Consider the following 23,240-nt stretch of genomic DNA (forward strand, 5'->3'; position numbering starts at 1 on the left):
AAAAAAATGAAATCTTATAATAGATATTGTAAAAGAGTCAGCGTTTGTGGCTCCAAACGACTTTGCCAAGCTAGAGCGAAGGCAAAAATGACTCTTTGGGTTGTAAAAGTTGCTGACCTCTGGTTCATCCCTTAAAATCCAACCTTAAAATTTCAAGGGTTTGGAATCCTTTGCAACTACACTATAAAAACAGTCAAAGAATAGTTGTTTTTTTTTCCCTCATGCTGTCCTCAGGAAAAGTAGTGTAATGACTGTGCATATTATTAAAGATTTTTTAAAGTGAACTGTACCGTGACAACAAAGCAAACAGGCCTGTTCTGACGGCCTCACTGCAGTCCAGCCTGTTCTACATGAAACTGGTGCTGCAGCAGATTCTGTAAACCTGCATTCAGACTCTATTTCCTCTGTGCATGCGTGGAGCCTACATGTATCCATGTATGCACGAGAAACGCGCAATAACGAAGATTAATGTGTAACTTTTAATCAACACCTACATGTGCTCTGACCTACTTACTCAGCTGCATGTCAAAGTTTACAGAAGAAAAACATCTGATCAACCAGATGGTTGTGTTTAAGAAATACGTCACCACACTTTACTTCTTAGTTCTGACTTTCTTTTAATATTCCACAAGCACTGTGTTAAATAAATAAACACCAGATAAAAAAAAAAGAAAAACTATGAACACAAGTTCACACTTTAAACAAGATCAAAAAAAAGGGGCGGGGGGGTTGCTATTTTAGAGAAATTCAGCTACAAATTTCTTTGAACCACCAAATTCTTATGATTTACTGTCAGTGCTGGGTGCTGCCTTGAAAACCACTAAGCGTTTAATTCTTTTGTTAAAAACTCTTCAGGTTTCGCAGGCTCAGCATTTTAGAAGCGAGAATAGTTTTGTCCTTGAGCTGTTGTTTGGACCCCATAGTGATGAGATCACATGACATCCGGAAAATAGACTGAGGGGAGCTTTAAACCCTGAACAAGTCACCAGCAATGCTGCATAGAGACAGAGAACCATGTAAGCTCACACTCACACCTGGTCATTTTACAGTCGTTAATGAACTCAGCGTGTGTACTTTCATACTGTAAGAGGAAACTAAAGCAGAAATTGTGCTAAGCCAGTTATACGTTGCTAATCTTTTATATTGTAACAAACATTAAGTTCCTCGTACAGGTGGAGGAGTTAAATACATCTCCATAGCAACCACCGGGGTCGCTATTGCTTCCTTAACTAATTCAAAACATGTGAACATGTGACGTTTCCCGACTCAGGAACAAACAGAAGGAATTATTAAATCTGTTTTCTGTAACATTGGAAATATACCTTTGTCACCGTAACACTGCAAGTACAATAAAAAAACTATAATTTAAAGTGGCACCGTATTTTACGACGGAATACGAGAATAAAGTCATAATTACCAGACTGAAGTCGTTAGGAGAACTCCAACGCGAAAAAGCAGTCGTAAAACTCCGATAAAATGAAAAATGTTGAGCATCTTATGCTGTTACACTGTGGTATTGCTTTAATAAATCATTTTTAACTACGACGAAGTACTAGTACGACGGTACGACCTAGTATTAGTGCCAGACTAAGAGTAATTAAATTACGAGAATAAAGTAGAAGTATTAAAGATTAAAATTATTTTTTATTAGAGAAGCCAAATAAAAAAAGTGAAGGGTGCTGCATGTACATACGGTCTCTTTAAATTGTTACTTCCGTGTGGGGAATCCCGCCCTCTCGTTTCCCATACAAATCCTCTTGTCATTCTCGTCCAGGTCTTGTGACTTTACAGCTCTTCAGTTAACATGAACAGTCTACTGGGGTTTACGTTCATCTTGCTGGCTCTCGGTTCCTGCCGGGGGCTTCAGGACAACGACGTCGACAAGGAGCCCGACCTCGTCTTCCAGCCCTCCAAATACGGCTCTCTGTGGCCTCTGCCGCAGAACGTGCAAATTTCGGATGTTTCCTTAAAGCTGAGCTCCTCCAGCTTCAGTATCACTGATGCCAAAGAGTCTGGAGCCGGGGCCAGCTGCGGCCTCCTTCAACTGGCCTACAGGAGGTCTGGAAAGTTTGGGTTTTTTCTGGCCGGGGGGTTGCGGGTGGTGGTGGGGGCGTGGGGGTTCTCTTTCAGTTAGTTACGTTCATGATGCATTCACGGACCTGTTTTGGCTCTTATCTGCTGTATCTCTCTCCACAGGTACTATGAATACATATTTGGGGGCGCTAAAAAGCAGAAGGTGAATCGAAGCGCGAGAGCAGGTCCCACGGACCTGTTGGAGCTGCAGGTGTGGATCACATCACCTGACTCGGAGTGTGACGGTTACCCCAGTGTGTCTTCTGATGAGTCATGTGAGTCTCTTCCTCATTGATAACATTTTTTTTTGGTGACCAGCTCTTCATGCAAAAATGCCTTTAAATAGATAATATCATCTAGTGCACATAGAGCTGCATTTGGAGAACCTAAGTTTTTATGAGCGAAAAACATAGGCAAAAGAATATTGCCTCTCTAACTCCATGTGCGCAATTAAAGTATGAACATATATTTTATTTATGACTTATTTTCTGCAGGGTGCAGCTGATAAAGCAAAGCATTCCGCCTTTTACCGTTTCATTTATCCTTGGTTTTGTTTACATATTTTCTATAAAATATGTGAATAGCAAAAACTCATTTGGTTGAACTAATCAAAATAAATAACATTAATATTTTTGCACTTCAACAACATAATGGCGTTATTATTACAATTTTAAAAGGGTTACAGAAGATTTAAAACTTTCTGATACTGGTGGTGTAGATAATGTTTTATTGTTTTTTTTCTTTTGAAATAAATACACGAATAAAAAAAAACAACCTTGGAAAATAAATGTCACTTTTGCGATCATAGCGTAATTTCAGACAAAGAAATTAAAATGTTGTACATGTAGTCAGTGGAAAGGGGGAATATGCCATGAATAGTAATATTAATTTACAAAATGACCTGTCATTGACAAACTGTCAATATATATTCAGCTCACGTTGCATTTCCCATAGTGCCACTTTAAAGCACTATTTAGCGTCTGTTACCTACAGTTGTTATGAAAAAGTTGAATATATAAAAAAAAAAAACTTAAGAGAAATATGACTTCATTTCATAGCTGTACTTTGAAATTGGCCTCTCTGTCTTTAAGAAGCTCAGCTTTTACCCAAAACGACTTTCCCATTTTGAAGAGTGGCTAAATGAAGTTGCACATCGTATCTACACACTGGAAATGGGAAGTAGTGGTAAATTTAAAAAAAAGTTCCTGAAAACTCATCATCTTAAAAAATGTTTCAGTTGCATTTATCGGATTAAAAAAAAACCTAGCCACAAATTGTGACCCAAGTTATTAAGAAAAACGCATAAATCATATCCCATTGAATACTTTAATTAAATGGTTTCATTTTTTTCACCCTGACATTATGCTTCTGCATTAAAAAGTACATTTCCAAATTTAAAAAAATGGATCTTATGATGAAGTCTCTGTTTTAAATTTAGTTAAATTATCTTGTCTTATTAGTATATTTAAATGTAAAAAGTAATTATTATAGGCTTGATCTCTGCTGCCTTTTAGTAATGAGGGATCATGAAAATATTTTCTTGGAGTTGATCCCACTGCAGTGAAAAATCGTGGCTAATGAAGCATAGGGAAGATTACCATCTCACAAGTTTACAGTCAACTTGACACACTTAGATAATCTTATCTAATGAAATGATAAACAGTCACATTTTTCGGTGAGCGATTTAGCTCCATTTGATCAAAGAGGAATTTGTAAAGAGCTGGACAAAAAAAAAAAACATGTGCTTTAGCTAGTGAATACATTTTCCAAGAACAGTAATCCTACTTGTGATGGGAAGGAGGAAGTAAAGATTACCTGGAAAGCAAATTCAAGGATTAACCCAGACCAAATGTTTCATGGCTTACAGTCCTGATTTAACCTCCTGGAAAGCTTTACCAGGTCTTACTACAACTGTTTGTTTCTGCAGATGAGCTGACCGTGGATCAGCCGATCGCTGTCCTGAAAGCACCGAAGGTCTGGGGAGCCCTGCATGGTAGGAGTTTATTTACCCATGTGCCTGGTTTTAAATCATCATCAAATGACAAGTACATAACTTTTTTCTCTCTCTCTATTGTGAGGTCAATTATTCAATTGCGTTTGTTATGAGGTCAACATAACAAAATTAAATTTAGATCTTATGTCCCGTGACATAAGACGTGCAGGACATTTTTAAATGGGGTTTAACTTGCTTGGAAATGTGTATTTTATGTCGTCTTCTCCTTTTTGAGGTCTGGAGACTTTCAGCCAGTTGGTCTTTGAGGACGAGTATGGAACCGTAAGTGAGACAGATGAATTGGGTCTATCTCCTTGTTGGTGAACCGTTTCCCACCACAGGTGTTTAAGCTGCGGTTTATGTTGTTTCTGCAACTTTTTCCCAGAAAACCATCAATTCAACGGTTATCAGTGACTTCCCAAGATTTGCTCACCGAGGCATCTTGCTGGACACGTCTCGGCATTTCCTTCCAGTTAAAGCCATCCTGACAAATCTGGTACATAAGCCACATGTTTTTGGAGCAAGTAGTTAATTTATCGTAACTTTTTAAAAATGTATTCCACTTTACTTCACCCTGCAGGAAATCATGGCGATGAATAAATTCAACGTCTTCCACTGGCACATCGTCGATGATCCGTCTTTTCCCTACTTGAGCCGGACGTTCCCAAACTTGAGCCAAAAGGTTCCAGAAAAGCTTCATCATCTCAGGTTACCCAAATGTTTCATCCCCCGGTGTTGACATAAATGTATCCCATCACAATGTTGACAGGGCGCTTACCACCCGTACACCCACGTGTACACACCCGCAGATGTGAAAATGGTGATCGAGTTCGCCCGCCTCAGAGGCATTAGGGTCGTCTCCGAGTTTGACACCCCAGGACACACGCAGTCTTGGGGTAAAGGTGGGTTCCCTAGTTGCTGCTGTCCACATTTGGTTTCAGCTCCTACATTCTCCTGATGTCCGCTTCCGTCTCAGGTCAAACTGACCTGCTCACACCTTGCTACTCCGGCTCCAAGCCATCTGGCACCTTCGGACCGGTGAACCCCATCCTCAACTCCACTTACGACTTCATGACGCAGTTCTTCAAAGAGATCAGCGAAGTTTTTCCCGATGCCTACATTCACCTGGGAGGTGACGAGGTGTCCTTCGAGTGCTGGTGAGGAGCCCTGATCCGTCTAATAGACCAGAGAGATGTTAGCGGCTGTTATTTACTTATTTATTGTCTCTACAGGCAGTCCAACCCAGACATTCAGAAGTTCATGGAGCAGCAAGGCTTTGGAAAGGACTACAGGAAACTGGAGTCCTTCTACATCCAAAAGTGCGCATCTTATTTTAGTTCCTTTTGTAGAAAATATTCAGACATTTCTTTTTATTGATTGATTTTTTTCATATAATAGACTTCTGGACATTGTCGCTGCTACCAATAAAGGCTACATCATCTGGCAGGAGGTCTTTGACAATGGTGTTAAGGTATACTCAATTTTTCTTATTTTTGTAAAGTGAATGCAAAATTTGTTACTTAAAATAGTGTAAAATGATTGTTAAACTGCAGTCTGTTTTTAACTCTGCTTTTATTGAATAATTTAGGAAACTTATTATATGGACCCTGGAGATGCTTCTAAGTTGTCTTTTAATGTTGTCCCACCATTTGCAATATTCCTACAATCATCTGGAGCCGTGCCGAAATTTTGTGTTGCATTATCAATAAGTCCTATCAAAACAGGGAACAAAAATGCTAGTACTAGCTGCAGACGTAAATGGGAGCATTTTTATAATTTTATTTTACAGATTAAGCAGTATGTGTCAATTCAAGACAGCTTTGATGATTTGGTATCTTGTGCAAAAAAAGATTGTACTTATTGCTATTTGTCTGTCATTTTGGGAAGCTGTACAAAATATGTGGCTTTGTATCAACTGTACTAAACTCAGCTACAGTTCATTCTGGAAAATTTTGGGTATTCAAATTTCTATGCAGCTGCTCAAAAGCAGTTCGACTCAGATAAAACAAGTCTCTACTGACAATTTTTTTACAGTAAGTAAAGAAAAAAAATCAGAAGTTGACTTGAGCTAAACTTGAATACATTGATAGAAATAAAATAAAAGCAAAAAGAGTCTTTCCCTAAATATTTCCAGATTGATCTTCAATTTTTTTCCCTCCAACTGGCTTTCTTTTTAAGCTACGTCTGCAGTATATTAAAAACATGGGTTTGACTTGTAACAATTGCAGCTGAAGCCCGACACAGTAGTGCACGTGTGGATTGGCAGTGGGAGTAACTCAGAGATGAGCAAAGTGACCGCAGCCGGATTCACCACCATCCTCTCCGCCCCATGGTACTTAGATTATATTAGCATTGGACAGGACTGGCTGAATTACTACAAGGTTGAGCCGCTCAACTTCAACGGTCAGTTTTAGTAGTTAATAATAATAATAATAATAATGATGATGATGAAGATAAAGATGATGATTACTTTCCCCCCCCACCCAATCATCTCATGATTGAGGGAGGGGGATCACTTTTCAGCTCGTTTTTGTTCAACAGACTTAAATTTAAAGAAACTGCACAGTTGTGACAACAAAAGTCAGTGTGTGAACATGGGGCAGTGCGGTTGGTGGTTTTGCTTCTTTATTTGCGTATTTCACCCGACTGGTTGACTTCAGTCTTTGGTTTCACAATGATCAGGTCAAACAAGATAACCTCTATCATCAGACGAAAGGTGCTCAGAACCTCTCCAGGTTCAGGGATGTTTTGGAGGGACCACCATCAGCAGATGGAAAAACTCATTGTGGTCTGTTATTTCAATCTGTCTCCCTCTCTGTATACGTGTGTGTGTGTGCGTGCGTGTGTGTGTGCTCTGTAGCTGAAACCAGACACACTAATCCACATTTGGAAAGGAACCCCGCAGGCGTACCAGTCTGAGATGGCAAGAATTACGTCGGCAGGGTACAAGACCCTGCTGTCGGCTCCGTGGTACCTGAACCATATCACCTATGGCCAGGACTGGCCGGGCTTTTACAAAGCCGACCCGCAAGATTTTCAGGGTTTGTGTCTGCATGATGTATATAGTATATACTGGTTACGCCTCACCTAGTTGCAACTGCCTTGTTCCTGAAGCTAGCTCTAGTGTTGCCACACAGCTAGCATCTGCAGGAAGTTAGAAAAGCAGCAATTGGCTAGCGACCTGTGGACTTTATTTACTAAAGACCACAGATTACTCTGTAACCAGGTCATCTGTTTCAACAGTCCTATAAAATAAGAGGTTTTATTGCTGAAAATGCCTAAAAGTCAAAAGGTTTTTCCAGCTTTGAGACTCTTCGCTGCATGTTGACTCAAACGTGACTCAGCATGTAAAGATTAATGGATCAGGCTTGTTAACAGAAAGATTCATGAATCAACCACTGTCCTCCTGAAATAGAGCTAGGCAAAGGTAAATGGAGCACAGCTCATTGCTTATCAAACTTGCCAGTTTGATGAGTAAAAATGAAAATTACTCTGAGAGAAATGTTTTCTCGCACAGAGATGTTGTCACCTTCTCAAATGTTAAAATAATTTTACAAAAATCAAAGTGTTAATGTAAACAGTGTTATGCACAGACATTTTGAGAAAAACTAGATTGAAGACTTTGCGTTTCAACCAGTTGGCGAGAAAATTCTGGCTCAAATTTCTTTCAATAGGAGCCAAAACACAAGAACCATGAATGTTTGAAACATATACATTTGCATGGATTTGTGTCACTATTCTGTATGAAACGCAGGGAATGTGTTGATTACGATCAGCACTTCTACGCGGGCCCTGCTTTATTATTCAGTCGGCGTTTGGCTAAAATGAAGCAAAATCCTTTAACTAAAACTGACATGTCCCAGTGTTGTCACTCCTGTGCAAATCTTTGTAAGCCTGTTGAATAAAGAGCAGGAAAATGTGCTTGTGCTTATGAAAAGGAAGCTGAATTTTGTGAAAATATGCTTAAAAAAAACAGGAACTGAAGAACAAAAGAAGCTTGTGATTGGTGGAGAGGCCTGTATGTGGGGAGAGTACGTGGACGCTACGAATCTGATACCGAGACTCTGGTAAAATATGTCTGTCTTAGCTTATTTTAAAGGCATTTATTTTTCACTTTTTGTCATGTTTATAGGCACAAACTTTAGTGTGTTTTTTGTTGTGTTAAGGGATAGCGTGCGAAAATTCTAAGTCCATGTTGTCGACTCCTAGTGTTAATACTTTTTTTTTTTCGAAGCACTGTAATCACAAATGATACCAAAATGCTATTTTATATGTCTTAGGCCTCGAGCCAGTGCTGTAGCAGAGCGGCTGTGGAGCGCTAAAGAGGTCACAGACACCGGCGATGCCTTCAGCAGACTTTCTCTTCACCGCTGTCGCTTGGTAGAGTAAGTATCCAGATAAGTACGTAACGGATATTATTACTTATTACAAGAGAAATTACGAATATTTTTTCTTTTCTGTAAGGCGTGGGATACCAGCTGAGCCGCTGACTCCCAGCTTCTGCCTGCATGAATACAAAGGCGTCTGAGCGCTGATGTGCTGGTCTGGGAACCGAAAAGGGAAGCACACGCACTCACAATTAACTTTTATGCGTGGTTTGTAAAACTGGGGAATCAAATGAGGAGCTTCTGCTTCAGAGCTGTCACTGTACTTATTGAATGCGATGCACAAATCTTATGTTCTATGTCGACGTGAATGATTTTTTTTTTCTACATGCTTTTGTTTTTGTTGGTGAGACTGTTTCTAAAGATTTCAATAAAATCTTGAAATTGTAATTGCTTCCGTGTTTTTGTTTTTATTAGCAAAAACTATACAGAAATGCAGCGGCTGCGGATTCATTTAGCAGCATAAGAGGAGTATGACATCGTCCCCTTTCAATGTAATCTCAATATTTACCATAATAAATAGCTTTTTTTTTTTTTCACAGAAAATGTGAAGAAAACTGTAAAAATGTGTGATCACATCAGACCGGACATTCTTTTAAGAAGTGTGCTCTGGTCATGGGGGTTCATGGCTTCGTAGGCGTCCAACTCCATTGAGAAAGTGGCGTTCCCAGAGGTCACAGTTCGCAGGACAGTGGAATAACCCTTTGACGTGTCAGAAGATTAAATCATTAAATGACTTTCAGAGAGCAGAGGCAGACATATCATTTAAATCATGCTGAATCTCACCATCATTTCAGCCAGGGGCACCGTTGCCATCAGCACCTTATTGTCGTGGCGACTCTGGATTTCTCTGACAGTCCCCCGTCTTTGGGCCAGGTCCCCCAGCACCGAGCTGAGGTACTCCTCCCCGACGGTGACCTCCAGGGACATGACGGGCTCCAGGACCTGTCCCCCTGCCAGCCTCAGGGCCTGGGTTCCCGAAGCGACACTGTTAAGCCCAGGCCATCTACTGTGCAACGCTTTTTAACATGAACAAACATTCTAGGTTTACCTTCAGCATGCAACGGGACACGCAGGCCGACACCATGGCCGGAGACGTCCCCGGCTCCACGGAAACACTGTGGATCAGAGAAGAAACGCCCCAGATGGGGTAACCCAGCAACGGGCCTGAGGGGGAAAGAAAATCATATTTGAAAACCCTAATGGTCAATCCATATGGTTTTGAATAAGCTGCTTTTGGCTTTTTTTGTGTGTGTATTTGAAATATGTCAGGTTTCTCTTTATATAAGATTATCATTCTTCCTGCTCCTTGTTCATTCAACTGATTTTTTTAGTTATTACATGAACTATTCATGTAACAACTATTACAATTTGTAACAATTTATTGATTGAAAGAAAAAAAAAAACAGTTTTCAGCACATTTCCAGACCTTTAACAAAAAGTGCAAACTGACATCCTTAATCTGGATTTTTTCTTCTTTTTTTTTTTCTTTTTGTCATTTTGTTGAACATTTTTACTACTACCCTTTGCCTTGTTGTTGCGATAAAGACTTTCATGTTTAGGAATAAGAAAGAATTATTAAAACTACTTTTACCTTGAAGGTATGAGCTTTGCACTCCGTTTTCCACAGCCTCTTTTGTTTCTGGCTGGATCTGCATTTGTAGTTCTTCTGTAAATGCTACTTCACACGAGGCGAAGTCTACCGGTCTGACGGTCAGATTGACCGACGCTGCATGCCTTCTGTCCCCTATGGTTCGGTCCAGTGTGTCTGAATAAAGGCGGATTCATTAGCTGATATTTTCAGCCTTCCAGAAATAAACTTTGAAGCAGGGTACCTGCAGTGGAGGCTTCCTGGAGGATAGTTTCTCTGTAGGCCACCTGCAGCGGCCCGAGGTGAGTCTCGATGCCGTATTCTCGTCTGATTCGGTCGTGGATGATGTCGATGTGCAGCTCTCCCATCCCGCACAGGATGGTCTTGGCACCGAGGGAAAACAGGATGTTTAAAATTAACCCGCTGTGCTCAGAACAAAGCTCTAGCTGATCCAAAAAAAAATGCTAGTACCTGACCAGAATCGGGGTCAACTCTGACTTTCAGGCTGGGGTCTTCTCTCTGCAGGCAGTTGAGCGCACTCTCCAGATCTTTTAGTGAAGAAAGAAAAGAAATGTTTGAAAGACTGGACATTTTTCGGGAGTCAAGATAAACACTATACTAAAATGTTTTCTCTTTAGGGGAATCAATTTTGAGGTATTTTTGGTGGGATTTCATCCAGGAGATCAACACAAAGCGAGACAAGACGGAGGAAATTTGTGAAAATAGCATTTTGCATTTTTAATTCAGGGGAAAAAAGAAAACTAATTGTGTGATTGTTGACCCTAGCACCGACCTGCCTGCTTGGCCATGGTGGGGGGTTCTATGGTGCAGAAGAAGACAGGATCAGGGACCTCCACTCCCGACAGGACGATGCCGATGTCGGCTTGGTCTCCACGTTTCGTCCCCGTCCCGCCGTCGCTCTGCGCTCGACGAGCAGCGGCAGCCGCGGACACCTTGGAGGAAACGATGGTGTCTCCCGTGACCGTCTGACGTGAAAGTGCAAAAACATGAGCAAACTCTTAATATTCAAAAAAGGCGTGGGGAATAAACGGGTCACCTGCTTCAGTCCTACGGTCAGGGCGATGTTCCCTGCACTCATGGAGGGGATTTCAACCTGCTGGTCAGCGAACGGCACCAGCAGTCGGCTCATCCTCTCCCTGCAAACAGAACGTTTCAATCACTCCGTATCATAAGAATAAGCGACGCTGCGGCTGCCGGGATGGAAACGACATACGTGTTGTTCCGGTTTATGTTGTGGACGGCCGTCTGTGATTTCAGCGTTCCAGAGTAGATCCTGAGGAACACCAGCGGACCGCGCTGCTTGTCGTGGAGAACCTTAAAGGCCAAGGCGCACAGGTCGTCTTTGTACCACCGTCTGCTGGCCCAAAACAGACATATAATTTTATTAAAAACAATGACACATTATTTGAAATAAATAAATTAAGAATTCAGTCCCCACTTTTAGATCAAGTAAATAAAGTAAATCAATTCTGTAAAATAAAACCTTCAGGGCCACTCCAAAAAAATATGTGCCCAATATCACTTGAGAGTTTTTTATAGTTAAATTATTCATGATGATGCACAATAGAAAGTTTATTCACATCTGTTAAATATTTACACTGATACAACAAAAATAATTCAAAGATATGAATAATTAACCTTAAAATATGCTTAGTATTTTACTTAGAAATGAATTTAAAATGTATGTTCCTAAAAGAATTGTAGCCCTAACCTTAACTTTTTGCAGAGAAACATGATTTTCTTGTAACCCAACACAAAGACATTCAGAATATTATCTGCCACATTTAATTGGATGTTTTCTTGTCTTTATTTTATTTTGGAGAGGAACTATTCTTACTGTGATATTTCAATAAATAAACTAAAACTGAATGTTACATTTACAGTGTGAGATAATACTTTTCCAATAAAATATTTCCTTCCCTTATCATTTTCCATAGGCGACGTAATGCATATAAGGTTCTACATATAATTTGACATCCGTTTATTTAACAGATTAAATTACTGAAACAGGTTTCAGAGGTCACTCACACCAGGTCTTGGTGCCGTTCGTTAGGAGCGGGAAGGTAAGAGGTGATGGCGTCTAAAAGAGGCTGAACGCCTTTGTTTCTCAGAGAGCTCCCACACAGCACCGGCACGCCTTTCCGGGCCAAGGTCACCCGCCGCACAGCTTCCTGTAGCTGGAATATCAGATTAAACACAGGTAAGTTTGTAAAGTATTATTACATCTGAACACAAAGTCCTGTTGTAGGTCAGTGCAATGGAAGACTTGCTTTTTTTGCGGGAACAGCCTCAAAATTGTCACTAAAATCCGTTAGCAGCAGCTCAGCAAATTCATCGTCCAGATCAGCCACCTGGAATTCAGAGAAAAAAAACGCTCATCAAAGACCATTCTTTTTTAAAGTTAGCTGTTGCTGCAGATTCCAGGATGTGTACCTGCTCAATGAGTGCCGTCCTGGCCTCACCGGCTGCTTCCAGGAGTTCTGGATCTTCGGATTGGCCGAGAGATTTGGCTTCAAATGTTCGTCCGTCGTCTTGTGTCGATGTCAGGTTCCACGTGAGCTTCTGATTGGTCAACAAGTCCACCACACCTGTAAAGTTCTTACCGCTGCCGATTGGTATCTAGACAGGGATCGATTTAGGAGGAGCTTACAATAAAACCTCATATTTGTTATTTACAAAGATGTTTATGTTGTAGCTGAACACAAGAGTTGGAAATAAAAGGAATTTATTCAGTAAAAATGAACAATTTAGAGAGAATGTTGATGTACCTGCAGGAGGACTGGAGTGGCTTTCAGTTTCAGTCTTATGCTCTCAAGTGAGAAATTTAGGCTGTAAGAAAAATAAAATATAGCTTCATTTTTAATATCATGTAAAGAAAACCCACAGTTTTCAGAAGACAAGATGTCCGAGTCACTTACTCTGCTGTAGGTTTGTCCATCTTATTCAGGAAACAAACGCAGGGTATATGGTGCTTCTCTGCTTGCCTCCACACGGTCAGAGTCTGGGCCTGTTAGGGTTATCAAAGGCAGCGGAAGTTGCTAATTACACGAGGAAAATCGTTTTTAAATCTAAAATGAAAAAATATATCTGCTTTGCCAACCTCGACGCCAGCAGACGAGTCAAACACGGCAACAGCCCCGTCAAGAACACGAAGCGCCCGTTCCACCTCCAGAGTGAAGTCGACATGGCCTGCAAACGCACGAGCTCTACGCTTATTTGTACTTTCATTTTAATATTTTAGGCTTAACAAGTTTTTTTAATTTATCTACCTGGCGTATCTATGAGGTTGATGCGGTGGCTTTTCCAATCAAACGTGACAGCTGCTGACTGGATGGTGATGCCGCGTTCCCTCTCTTGAGCCATGAAATCCGTGACCGTGTCCCCGTCGTCCACGTCTGACGGAAACAAACGAGCCAACAGTTCAAGCCATGGAAAACAGACGTCCACACACTGCTGTCTGTGTCTGACACACACCTCCTAAGGCCCTCGTGTAGCCGGAGTAATACAACATCCTCTCTGTTGTGGTCGTCTTTCCTGCGTCGATGTGAGCCATGATGCCGATGTTTCGGATCCTGCAGAAACACAGCACACATTAACACTGATCTAATAGGACATGTAGAAAATGGTCAGTAAAATTTGGTTGCTGAATAAAAACGCCTTACTTGGAAATGTCGGGGTTGAGCACCGCCCGCAGTGATTTGATATCATCTGTGATAGTTAGCAAGAAGGTAAATGCTGAGTATTTGACTAAATCCAAGTTAATCAATGGTGTATGTTTTTAAGAAAATTAATAATTTTGTCACATTAGTAATAATTGGAGGTTAATTGCTTATTGTGTACATCATAACTTACTGGATTTTTTTTTTTATGTTTTAAAAATATGATTTATTTGCATAAATTCCTTGAATGCCTTACAAATGTATTTTCAACTCTTGAACTTTTCATTTTATTACATTACAGACACAAGATGTATTTAATTTTTCTTTTTTTTGTGAAATAGAAGAAAAACTATAAAGAATTTTCAAAACGTTTGACCAGAAAAAGCATCTAAAAAGTGTAGTGTGCAAATGTGTTAACCTACTTTACTCTAATACCCTCAAATAAAATGTATTTAAATAAATGATTGTTTAATGAATCTGGAAAAGCTTTTTCAGAGATGCAGAGATCCACAGCTTAGGAGATAAAATCTGTTGACAGGACAATTATTCATTGTGTATTCAGCAAATATGGCCTTGATGAAAGAGTAGTAAGAAGAAATGGTTCCTAATTTGAAGTGGTAAAGTGACAAAATGTATATAAAACGTAATTCCAAGCTGCCTGGATAAGGATATTCTCCTTAAAAATCCAACACAAACTTTAAAACATTTTAAACAATGAAGCTAAAAAAAATCCCAAATAGTCTTTTTTATTATTTATTTAAGGAATGTAATTATATATTCTGCTATAGTAATCCCGCTTAAGCCTAAAAGAATGCCTCCACAGTGCCCTTTAGTAGTGATGAAAATATTTGTATTGAGTTGTAAATCACACCTGGTAGAGCAACATAATGTCTTCTTAAATGCCAGCTCAGTCTACATCTGCAGCTCTGTGATCCAGCTCTCAATAAGCATCGTCCCTGTGAACGACACTGTTATTGATCGGATCAGTTAATAGCAGCATATATGTAAAATAAATATATGTCTTACCCATATGATCCCCTTGAACGTCTGTAAGGCTCTGACAGACATCTCTTGTTATAAAAGCTCCTTACTGCCTTTCTGTCGCAGCTTTAAAGACAATGAGACTTGGCGAAGAGCTGTCACCTCATTCGTTACATAAGAAATTCAAATAATTTATATGAATAATACAGAAAAGCAAAGGTATTAAAGTACCCTTGAGAGCACAATCATTTTTGTTACTCATAAGTCTCGTTTAAGGCACAACTCCAAAATACATCCCCTGGATCCCTCAGGCTGTCATTTGGTTCCGCTTTTAGAAGTATTTTTTTTTTTTTTTTACAGTTAAGTAAATTTAAATATTAGAGTACATAACAAATAAATTAAAGCATTTTTCTACGGGTACGTTTTATAATGTTTGACAACAAAGCCTATTCTAAAAAAAAAAAATTTAAAAACGGATATATTGTTTCAGCGTGGTGACGCACTTCCTCTACGTATCGGCTCCGAGGAAAACAACATCAGAAGAGCCTCAGCCTGAAGCAAAACACCAAAAAACACCGTGCCTTCATCAACCATAACCACCAGCAACGTCTTTATTGAAACAAGAAACTTCCGAAGAACAACATGGTAAGAAACCCAGTCGTCTAAATGTTGTTTATTGGCCGGTATCAGACAATTTAACGCTCTAGCTTTTCTTGAGCTAGCTTTAGCTTTCGTCAGCATGTGGCAGCGAGGGCAGGCGCTACTCTGAACGAAGCTGGATTTCAGCTGTTTGTCTCAAAATCCACCTCCTTGTGTTATTGTCAGGTCCTGATGTCATTACAATATCGAGGGTATATTTTACACACGAAAGTAGTTTAGGTACCAGTCATGAAAGGTTACTGAAAAATTCCGAACAAATATCGAGTGTGATTAAATATTTTTTGCATAAGAAAACTGAACTTTAAAAATAATTTTAGCTTGTGATTTTGTTCTCAGTCTCAATGCCTTAAATCAATATTTCTGTTTGTTTTTTTTTAAACCATCCGACCTTATTTTCTTGATTATTTCCTTAAAATGTCTGTTTTTAATGGTGACATAGCTAAAGGCTAACAACTATAGAAATATCTGACATAAACTATAAACAGAGCATTTTACATTGAATTCAAAAAGATTAAGAACCTGTTATCTTTCTGCCACAATTTATTTCACAAAAGTTTATAATTAAATCTGTAAAAGTTGATTTCCATACAGCCTGAGCTGCAAAGTTTGAACGTGCGTGTCCATCATGTTTCTCAGCCTCAGAACGAGCACATCGAGTTGCACCGCAAGCGGCACGGCTACCGCCTGGACCACCATGAGAGGAAACGGAAGAAGGAGAGCCGAGAGGCTCACGAGCGGTCCCACAAAGCCAGGAAGATGATTGGTTTGAAGGCCAAGCTTTACCACAAACAGAGACATGCAGAGAAGATCCAGATGAAGAAGACGTGAGTATGGAGGAGGATATCCTGTCTTGTTTTCTTTTCACCCTTGTAACTTTTTCTTTTGTTGTTTTCAGCATCAAAATGCACGAACAGAGGAAGACCAAGCAGAAGGACGATGACAAGACCCCTGAAGGAGCTGTGCCGGCCTACCTGTTGGATAGAGAGGGACAGTCTCGTGCAAAGGTCCTCTCCAACATGATCAAACAGAAGAGGAAAGAGAAAGCTGTAAGTGATGTTTTATGACATGCACATACTATATCTTTTTGTAAACATTTGTATAAAATTAACATGATTGTGCTTATAGGGCAAGTGGGAGGTGCCCCTGCCAAAGGTTCGCGCTCAAGGAGAGACAGAAGTTCTTAAAGTCATCCGAACAGGAAAGAGACAGAAGAAAGCCTGGAAGAGGATGGTCACTAAAGTCTGCTTTGTTGGAGAGGGCTTCACAAGGAAACCTCCAAAGTACGAGCGCTTCATCAGACCTATGGTAAGCCAACCATACAGGTTGAGTTAAAATGTTTTCTACTCCTTGGTACCGATGCACCGTTTCACTTTTTGCACTTTTGATACAAATACAGATATCTGGGGTTTAATATCGGCCGGTACCGATGCGATACAGAAAACAGTGCTGAGTTGGCTTAAAAGATTTCTTTTTTTAAACTCAGACATAAATATACTGACGTACAAATTTATCTCTGCACCAGTACAGTGCATGTAAATGCACCAAAAGCTTGACAAGCTTGGTCAAACAAAAACAGCACAACTTTCACTTGTTTGGTCATTGCAACAGTCGATGTGAAATAAAGAAACTGAAGCTGACAAAAACAAACAGCAACAAACATCCTATAAGATGGTTCAGAAAGTGCAGTTAGGAATTCTAAATATAATGTAAAATAAGTAATAAAGGATCACAACAGAGTAAAAAGCATAGAATTAGACTGAATTATGGATTGGTCACATGGTGACCAATAACCGGTCTAAAATAATTTTCCAGTATCGGTACTGATACAGATTAATATCGGATCGGTGCCTCTCTACTCCTTGGTTTGAGCTCGGTCACTCACATATCTGTGTCTTCTCTAGGGTCTGCGTTTTAAGAAGGCTCACGTCACACACCCAGAACTGAAAGCAACATTCTGCCTTCCCATCCTGGGAGTGAAGAAGAACCCTTCGTCACCACTCTACACCACTCTGGGAGTCATCACCAAGGGAACAGTGATAGAGGTCAATGTCAGCGAGCTGGGCCTGGTCACACAAGGTGGAAAGGTCATCTGGGGTGAGTTCTTCTTCAATAAGGATTTTTTTGTAGGATGTAAAATAACTTAAAGTATCATTTTGTTTCTGTCTGTTACTTTTTTACTTACATATTTCTTCAAAAAGTAGAAATTCCTCTTCTTTTAAAACTTCATACCAAGTGAAGATCTTCACGTTGAAATGTTTTATTTTTTCCTTCTCAGGTAAATACGCCCAGGTGACAAATAACCCAGAGAACGATGGATGTATTAATGCAGTTCTTCTGGTATAAAACTCTACCTGCCTGATAACTCCTGATTACACCAAGAGTATTGATTAACAGTGGACCTACATTCACCAAACTGTTGGGAAGGTGGCTGGAGCTGTGATTGGCTATGTCTACTGCAGCAAAAAGGACACTCTGAAAGGAAATTGTTTGATATAAATAAACTTGAAATGACATGAGATATTTTTTTGACTTTTGCATCTTCCTTGTAAATTGTGTAACAATAGAATAAGAGAAATAACCTCAGATTATATCAAAATATGCTTAAGAACTCAAAGTTGAAGCTGTTTGTGTCTGTCATGTCAGCTGATATGTTCTTTGACAAGAGACTTGTCTCAAGCTTAAAGCCATTTTAAGCAAAAATAATCTAAAATCACAAATGTGACGATTGTGTGTTTGAAAATGATCTAGTAAAAATAAAACAAAAGTTGCCTCTAGATTCTGGGTTTTTGGAATATCAACTTAAATGGTGTTATAAGTCATTGGGGTACAAAGAACATCTGTCTAGTTTATCACATTTTTTTCTCTCCACAGATGACATTTCTGAAGCTGATTATGAACCTAAAGTAAAAATTATATTTAGAAAGATCTGATCTTATTTTAGTTTAATCCAGATCCTTTACATCTGTACCGTCTTCACTTCCTCAGACACAAAAATGGGAATATCAGTGATTTATTTACTTCTGTACTAGGGCTGCATGACCTTAGAAAGAAAATGTGATGTGTGTTGAAAAATTTTATGAATTTGCATATTCACAACGTTTTATTATAGAAGTTGCTTCAGGTCAATGTCTAACTTAATGCATTTCCATATTTACCCTCTAAAATATGATTATAATGTGTTCTGTTTTTTACATTGTCATAATACATTATAAGTGAAAAATGTTTTAAAGCGATTATCATGGTCTTGATTATGTTTCATAACAAAAACCTTGCTTTTGAGAATCATCTTATATATTTCACACAATTTAACACTTTGGGAAGCATCAACCCAACACAAAGACTGTTTCCATTTAGACTATCAGAATTGACGATGAGAGGATGATCTTGAGTTTCTTAAAAACAAATCTTATGACATTTAATTTCCCTTGTGTAATTTTTAGCAGTGCGCCATGAGATTTAACAGCTCTGGTCATTTATTAGAGTAAATAAAGAGCTGCTGAAGTGCAAAATTCCTTCTAATAAAAACTGAGAAAGATTTGATCCAGTTACTTCCTGTAATCCGTTCACATCCGTCACATCACTTAGTGCCTCATCCTCATTTCCTTCTACATCTATATGTAGAAGTTTAGCTTGTTCTGTACCGTCTTGCAGCCTGTGGAAGAGTACAGCCTGTCAAGTTTAGGGGTATAGATCATTTCCTTGGCCACTCTGTCTGCCACATCGCGGTTCGGTCTGAGGTTCCTGGCTTCCATCTCGGCCATGGCGCACTGGACCACGTGCTCGTACTCCAGTGGCAGGAAGGGAATGAAGAAGTCCACCAGGTTCTTGTCGATCAAACTTGTGCGAAAGAAGCCCCCTGCGGGACAGGAAACAGAAAAAGGACTCTGAGCACTTTTTCTTGATTTTAAGGAAATGTTGACGAGATCTAAGCTTACCATTTTTGTTGTTGTACACGGACAGTGAAAGTGTGTTTTCCAGGTCGTCGAGTTCAATCTCTTCTCGAGATTTTCCCGCCTGCCAGAACTCTAGAGCCGTTTTAGCGATGTTGTCTCCTCCTTCGTTGCTGTTGGATAAAAACCAGAAACAAAAAGTTGAAATGTAAAAAAAGAACCAACTAAAAAAAAACAGCAACATTTGAAGTCTCATAATTAGAACACAGTTCAAGGCTGGGCTAAGATCTGAAGCAATATCCCAAGCTGTGGACATCTCACAGCTTGGGTTCAATGCATCTGAGAAAACACAAGAGTCTATGTTTCACATAATAGTAAAGCTATCAACCTAAACTGAAACTGGGCATGGAGATCATTAACCACACAGACAGCTCTTGGTAAGCCTGGAAGAAAACCTGTTTTAAGTTACAAAGGTATTCACGCTGGAGCAGAAACCAAACGTTCATTAACGTAATAACACCAAGTAAAAGCTTCAACGGAGGGTCAAAGCATATACGTGTGTTAGAATGACCCAATCAGAACCCAGATTCGCATTCAGTGTTGCTTTAGAGTAGTTTATATACCCTAAATTACAAAACAGGATATTTTTTTTGTTAAGAAAATTACTGTACTTTTCTGCATTTACTTCATGAACATATAACTCAAAATAAAAGTAGCCTGTAGTGGTCGTCCTTAAATGGATCTGAAATATTGTGGTGTCTTACCTGAGAAAGATGAAGATGGACTTCCCATAAGAGACCCCGTCCAGATTGTCATAGTAGTCCAGGTATGGCTTAATGCTGTCAATCAAGCCTGGGTGCATCTTGTCCATCTCATCAAAGATGAACATGGAAAGCTCACAGTCGGTCACATTGCCTCTGACCCACTGCTGCAACTGAGCCTGAGAAGAAAAGCAAATAAGTCAGCTGGCTGAACTGGACAGGAACGACTCTGTTCAATTTCCTGTCATTCCCTCCCCACCCCCCGGCTTAAAAAACAGCAATTATTAAACCACCAATTATTAAAACCTTCAGTTATTACATCTAGGAAATGAGTGATCAGGCCTAAAATCTGGGAGTAGTTATGGACTCAGACTTGAACCTTAAAGCCATATACAGTTACAAAGTCTGCCTTCTATCACCTGAAGGACAGGCTTAAAGGACAAATGTTCCTGGAAGATCTAGAGAAATTCATCTAGTGTTCCTTTTTAGTCACAATGATTACTGCAACTGTGTCCTCATATGTCTGCCTAGAAAATTAATCAGACAGCTGCAGCTGATCCAGAACGCTGATGCTCATGTTCTCCCTAAAACCAGGAAGACGGAGCACATCACCCCAGTTCCAAAGTTCTTATACTGGCTCCCTGTAGCTCATAGATGAGACTTCAAACTGCTTTTGTTAGTTTATAATTCAGTGAACGACATATCCGGCGATGGACTGACAACCTGTGCAGGGTGACCCCGCCTATTGCCCAAAACATTCGCTGGAGATAGGCACCAGGAGCCCTCCAGACACCACTATGGACAAGGGTGTATAGAAAATTAATGGATTGACGGACGGACGACATATCACCAAAATACATTAACATGCTGTTGTATCAACCTTCCAGACCTCTCAGGTCTTCTGGTCTGCACTGCATCACCATAACCAGAACCAAACATGGAGATCAGTTTTTATGCTCCGCTAATATGGAACTAACTTCCAGAAAAAAAACAAAACTGCTCAAACACGAGTTCCTTTAAATCAAGGCTAAAGACCCCACCTGTTTAGAGTTGTAACTGGAACATTGATTAGTTCTAGTCTTCATTCCAATATTTGATAAAAATTACTCTAAATAATTTTCATCACGGCATTTGACAAAATGTAGTGTTGTTCATTGTTAGCTGTTCACAATACAGCATTATATTCTTATAATGTAAAGTAATTTTGAACTGCCCTAAACTTGACTTGATTAGAGATGTATTCCTTACCTCGTAGGTATCAATCCTATGTTTATGCTGGAAGTGAAGCGTGGATGTGAACAAGTGGACAAAGCGGCTTTTCATTCCTTTTTTGTAAATGCTTTCGGCGATGAGCTGGCTCACAAAGTTCTTCCCGGTGCCAGTCCACCCGTGGAGAGAGAGGACCAGGGGCTTCTTCGGGTTCCTGTTTCTCATGAAGCCGCTCACAGCATTTAAAATGATGCTGGACGCAATGTGCTGTCCGAACAGCTTGTTGTCCAGGTTTCTCTCTAGCTCTAGAAAATTCAGGCAAAAAGCTAATCAGAATTTGTGGCTGGAATTTGTGGCCATAATTTATTTCCTAATTTGGTGGAGTAACGTCTGGTGTCTTGCAAATTAATAAAAACAAATGCATTATAATACCTCATACAAGTTGTAACAACAGATTTGAGGGCTTGAGATTGAAGAAATAGTGTCTAGCTCTAACATGTTTGTTACTACAATCGTCTAAGCAGAGATGTCAAACTCCAGTCCTCAAGGCCCGCTGTCCTGCAGTTTTTAGATGTGACACAGGTACAAAACATTGGAATGAAACGGCTTAATTACCTCCTTCTTGTGTAGATAGGAGGTAATTAACCTGTGGCAGAACCACCTGCCACGGGTTCTGTGGCACAGCTTCTGTGGCAGCTAACACTTTGGTGGCAACTGCTACAGCTTCCGTGGCAGATTAAATATTGAATATGAATAAGTCATTTTCAAAAAAATTTAATACAAAAAAAAGCAAGAATACATGTACAGTTGCCACTGATTTGGTGTGGCATCTGTTGCACCGGCCACAGATTCTGTGACAAATGACACCAAATCAGTGACGGCTGTATGTGTGTATGCACATTCTTGTTTTTTTTTTGTTGTTATTTTTTTTATTGATTTGGTCAATATAAATTTCTTCATATTCAATGTTCAATCTGCCACCAAAGCCATGGCATCATAGCACCAAAGCCATGCCACTTAATCTGTGACCTCTGTCACAAAGACCATGTCATCTGCCCCTGTGGCAATTAACATTCATTCTGTACATGAGAGACAGCAGTTGGTAGTTGTTTTTCAGTTTGTTATGCCCCCTGATGTTTATTGCCTGGTCTTAAGCTGTGGACATTCTAACCAAAAATGTCCTAAATTGTGGATTGTCAAAGTCTACTGAGGTGATCTACAGATGTGAAAGTGTTGCAACAGGTGCTGGTGCCAAACACTGAAGAGACAATATTCTTCAGTTTCGTTTTCATTGAACAAACGCGTTCATCAAACAGATATGCTAAACTTTCATTGTCGAACCACTCGGATTTTGTTTTTACATAAGACGATTGTGTAGAATTAAATAGTATGGAGAGCACAAGAAAAAAAACAGCACAAAACAATCGGTTTACAACGTTGCGCTTCCGTCATTGGTTTTGAGCTACGTTCGCCTACAATGTTTACATTTGACGTTCTTAAGGATTAAAAAAAAGGAACACACACAACACTCAGAAGCTGAAGTGGAATTGTTTGCTCACTTGTTATATTGAATGATATCCACTCGGGTTGGCAGCACTCGTTGAAGTAGCAGGACATGCTTCTCACTAAAACTCCTGTAACAGCAACCGCTCCTATTGCGATAGTGGTGCCTACGGGTTCCAGGGCCTCCACCATGCTGGAGTAGAGAAGTAGCCAGATGAGCAGGACATGTTGCTTTTTCGGCTGCATTTCGATTACCAAGACAAACTGAGATAAAACCGAAAGGAATACATTAATATGGGGAAGCGACTTGAAGAGGAAGTGCTGTTGTAAATTTGGGTTGTCAGAGTCCAAAGGGCACGCCCTTTGACAGGTGCACGCCCGCGCCCAAGGCAGATTCTGTGGGCGCCAGGTGCAGGTCAGGTGTTATGCCCAGAAAAGCCCGCCTGCCCAAATTTGCATCCCCTGTCGCGGGAGCGCGCATCGCTCTAAGCTCTCGCATATTGACGAGGAAACG

General features: G+C 40.0%; 4 protein-coding genes across 7 annotated transcripts; 2 read left to right on the plus strand and 2 right to left on the minus strand.

Moving 5' to 3' along the window:
* Positions 1-1,000: 1,000 nt before the first annotated feature.
* Positions 1,001-8,841, plus strand: hexb (hexosaminidase B (beta polypeptide)). Of its 3 annotated transcripts, XM_008423549.2 has the most exons (15): positions 1,001-1,016; positions 1,775-2,058; positions 2,197-2,348; positions 4,001-4,066; positions 4,302-4,348; positions 4,452-4,562; positions 4,647-4,748; positions 4,836-4,968; positions 5,043-5,223; positions 5,299-5,385; positions 5,465-5,537; positions 6,927-7,107; positions 8,043-8,133; positions 8,347-8,451; positions 8,531-8,841. In XM_008423549.2, the coding sequence occupies exons 2-15, from the start codon at positions 1,805-1,807 to the stop codon at positions 8,592-8,594; spliced, it is 1,647 nt and encodes a 548-aa protein (XP_008421771.1). In that variant the 5' UTR covers positions 1,001-1,016; positions 1,775-1,804; the 3' UTR covers positions 8,595-8,841. The 3 variants fall into 3 exon arrangements, with proteins under 3 accessions (XP_008421771.1, XP_008421770.1, XP_008421772.1); XM_008423548.2 differs by lacking the exon at positions 1,001-1,016 and having other exon boundaries at positions 1,717-2,058; XM_008423550.2 differs by lacking the exons at positions 1,001-1,016; positions 6,927-7,107 and adding an exon at positions 6,295-6,469 and having other exon boundaries at positions 1,718-2,058.
* gfm2 (GTP dependent ribosome recycling factor mitochondrial 2) lies at positions 8,842-14,986 on the minus strand. 2 transcript variants are annotated; one of them, XM_008423552.1, is made up of 20 exons: positions 14,749-14,986; positions 14,594-14,678; positions 13,726-13,771; positions 13,538-13,635; positions 13,333-13,458; positions 13,164-13,252; positions 12,982-13,070; positions 12,832-12,892; positions 12,497-12,682; positions 12,334-12,414; positions 12,092-12,240; positions 11,277-11,417; positions 11,100-11,199; positions 10,836-11,028; positions 10,514-10,590; positions 10,287-10,425; positions 10,046-10,219; positions 9,503-9,618; positions 9,238-9,420; positions 8,842-9,153 (listed from the first exon to the last, which is right to left on the minus strand). In XM_008423552.1, the coding sequence occupies exons 1-20, from the start codon at positions 14,788-14,790 to the stop codon at positions 9,025-9,027; spliced, it is 2,304 nt and encodes a 767-aa protein (XP_008421774.1). In that variant the 5' UTR covers positions 14,791-14,986; the 3' UTR covers positions 8,842-9,024. The 2 variants fall into 2 exon arrangements, with proteins under 2 accessions (XP_008421774.1, XP_008421773.1); XM_008423551.1 differs by having other exon boundaries at positions 14,594-14,690.
* Positions 14,987-15,207: 221 nt separating this feature from the next.
* Positions 15,208-17,881, plus strand: nsa2 (NSA2 ribosome biogenesis homolog (S. cerevisiae)). Its single transcript, XM_008423555.1, has 6 exons — positions 15,208-15,348; positions 16,000-16,187; positions 16,259-16,409; positions 16,489-16,668; positions 17,265-17,457; positions 17,639-17,881. Exons 1-6 carry the CDS (start codon positions 15,346-15,348, stop codon positions 17,704-17,706), a joined length of 783 nt encoding a protein of 260 aa, XP_008421777.1. The 5' UTR covers positions 15,208-15,345; the 3' UTR covers positions 17,707-17,881.
* Positions 17,882-18,449: 568 nt separating this feature from the next.
* LOC103473375 (torsin-1A-like) lies at positions 18,450-23,096 on the minus strand. Its single transcript, XM_008423556.2, has 5 exons — positions 22,783-23,096; positions 21,263-21,528; positions 20,018-20,193; positions 19,299-19,426; positions 18,450-19,219 (listed from the first exon to the last, which is right to left on the minus strand). Exons 1-5 carry the CDS (start codon positions 22,970-22,972, stop codon positions 18,975-18,977), a joined length of 1,005 nt encoding a protein of 334 aa, XP_008421778.1. The 5' UTR covers positions 22,973-23,096; the 3' UTR covers positions 18,450-18,974.
* Between the last annotated feature and the right edge of the window lie 144 nt (positions 23,097-23,240).

This window comes from Poecilia reticulata, linkage group LG12 (assembly GCF_000633615.1).
Source record: "Poecilia reticulata strain Guanapo linkage group LG12, Guppy_female_1.0+MT, whole genome shotgun sequence".
Taxonomy (NCBI): Eukaryota; Metazoa; Chordata; class Actinopteri; order Cyprinodontiformes; family Poeciliidae; genus Poecilia; species Poecilia reticulata.

Bases quoted from the DNA above. Each gene is read 5' to 3' on its own strand.
- nsa2 (XM_008423555.1), top strand. The intron at 16,188-16,258 runs GTGAGTATGGAG...TGTTGTTTTCAG, and splicing joins AAGATCCAGATGAAGAAGAC to CATCAAAATGCACGAACAGA. The intron at 16,410-16,488 runs GTAAGTGATGTT...TTGTGCTTATAG, and splicing joins AGAAGAGGAAAGAGAAAGCT to GGCAAGTGGGAGGTGCCCCT.
- LOC103473375 (XM_008423556.2), bottom strand. From the start codon at position 22,972: ATGCAGCCGAAAAAGCAACATGTCCTGCTCATCTGGCTACTTCTCTAC. The intron at 19,427-20,017 runs GTAAGACACCAC...TTTATCCAACAG, and splicing joins TCCATCTTCATCTTTCTCAG to CAACGAAGGAGGAGACAACA. The intron at 19,220-19,298 runs GTAAGCTTAGAT...CCTGTCCCGCAG, and splicing joins CGTGTACAACAACAAAAATG to GGGGCTTCTTTCGCACAAGT.
- gfm2 (XM_008423551.1), bottom strand. From the start codon at position 14,790: ATGTCTGTCAGAGCCTTACAGACGTTCAAGGGGATCATATGG. The intron at 13,636-13,725 runs GTAAGGCGTTTT...GTGTTTCTGCAG, and splicing joins CTCAACCCCGACATTTCCAA to GATCCGAAACATCGGCATCA. The intron at 10,591-10,835 runs GTCGGTGCTAGG...CTTCACTAAAAG, and splicing joins CACCATGGCCAAGCAGGCAG to ATCTGGAGAGTGCGCTCAAC.
- hexb (XM_008423549.2), top strand. From the start codon at position 1,805: ATGAACAGTCTACTGGGGTTTACGTTCATCTTGCTGGCTCTCGGTTCC. The intron at 4,563-4,646 runs GTACATAAGCCA...TTCACCCTGCAG, and splicing joins AAGCCATCCTGACAAATCTG to GAAATCATGGCGATGAATAA. The intron at 7,108-8,042 runs GTTTGTGTCTGC...TAAAAAAAACAG, and splicing joins CGACCCGCAAGATTTTCAGG to GAACTGAAGAACAAAAGAAG.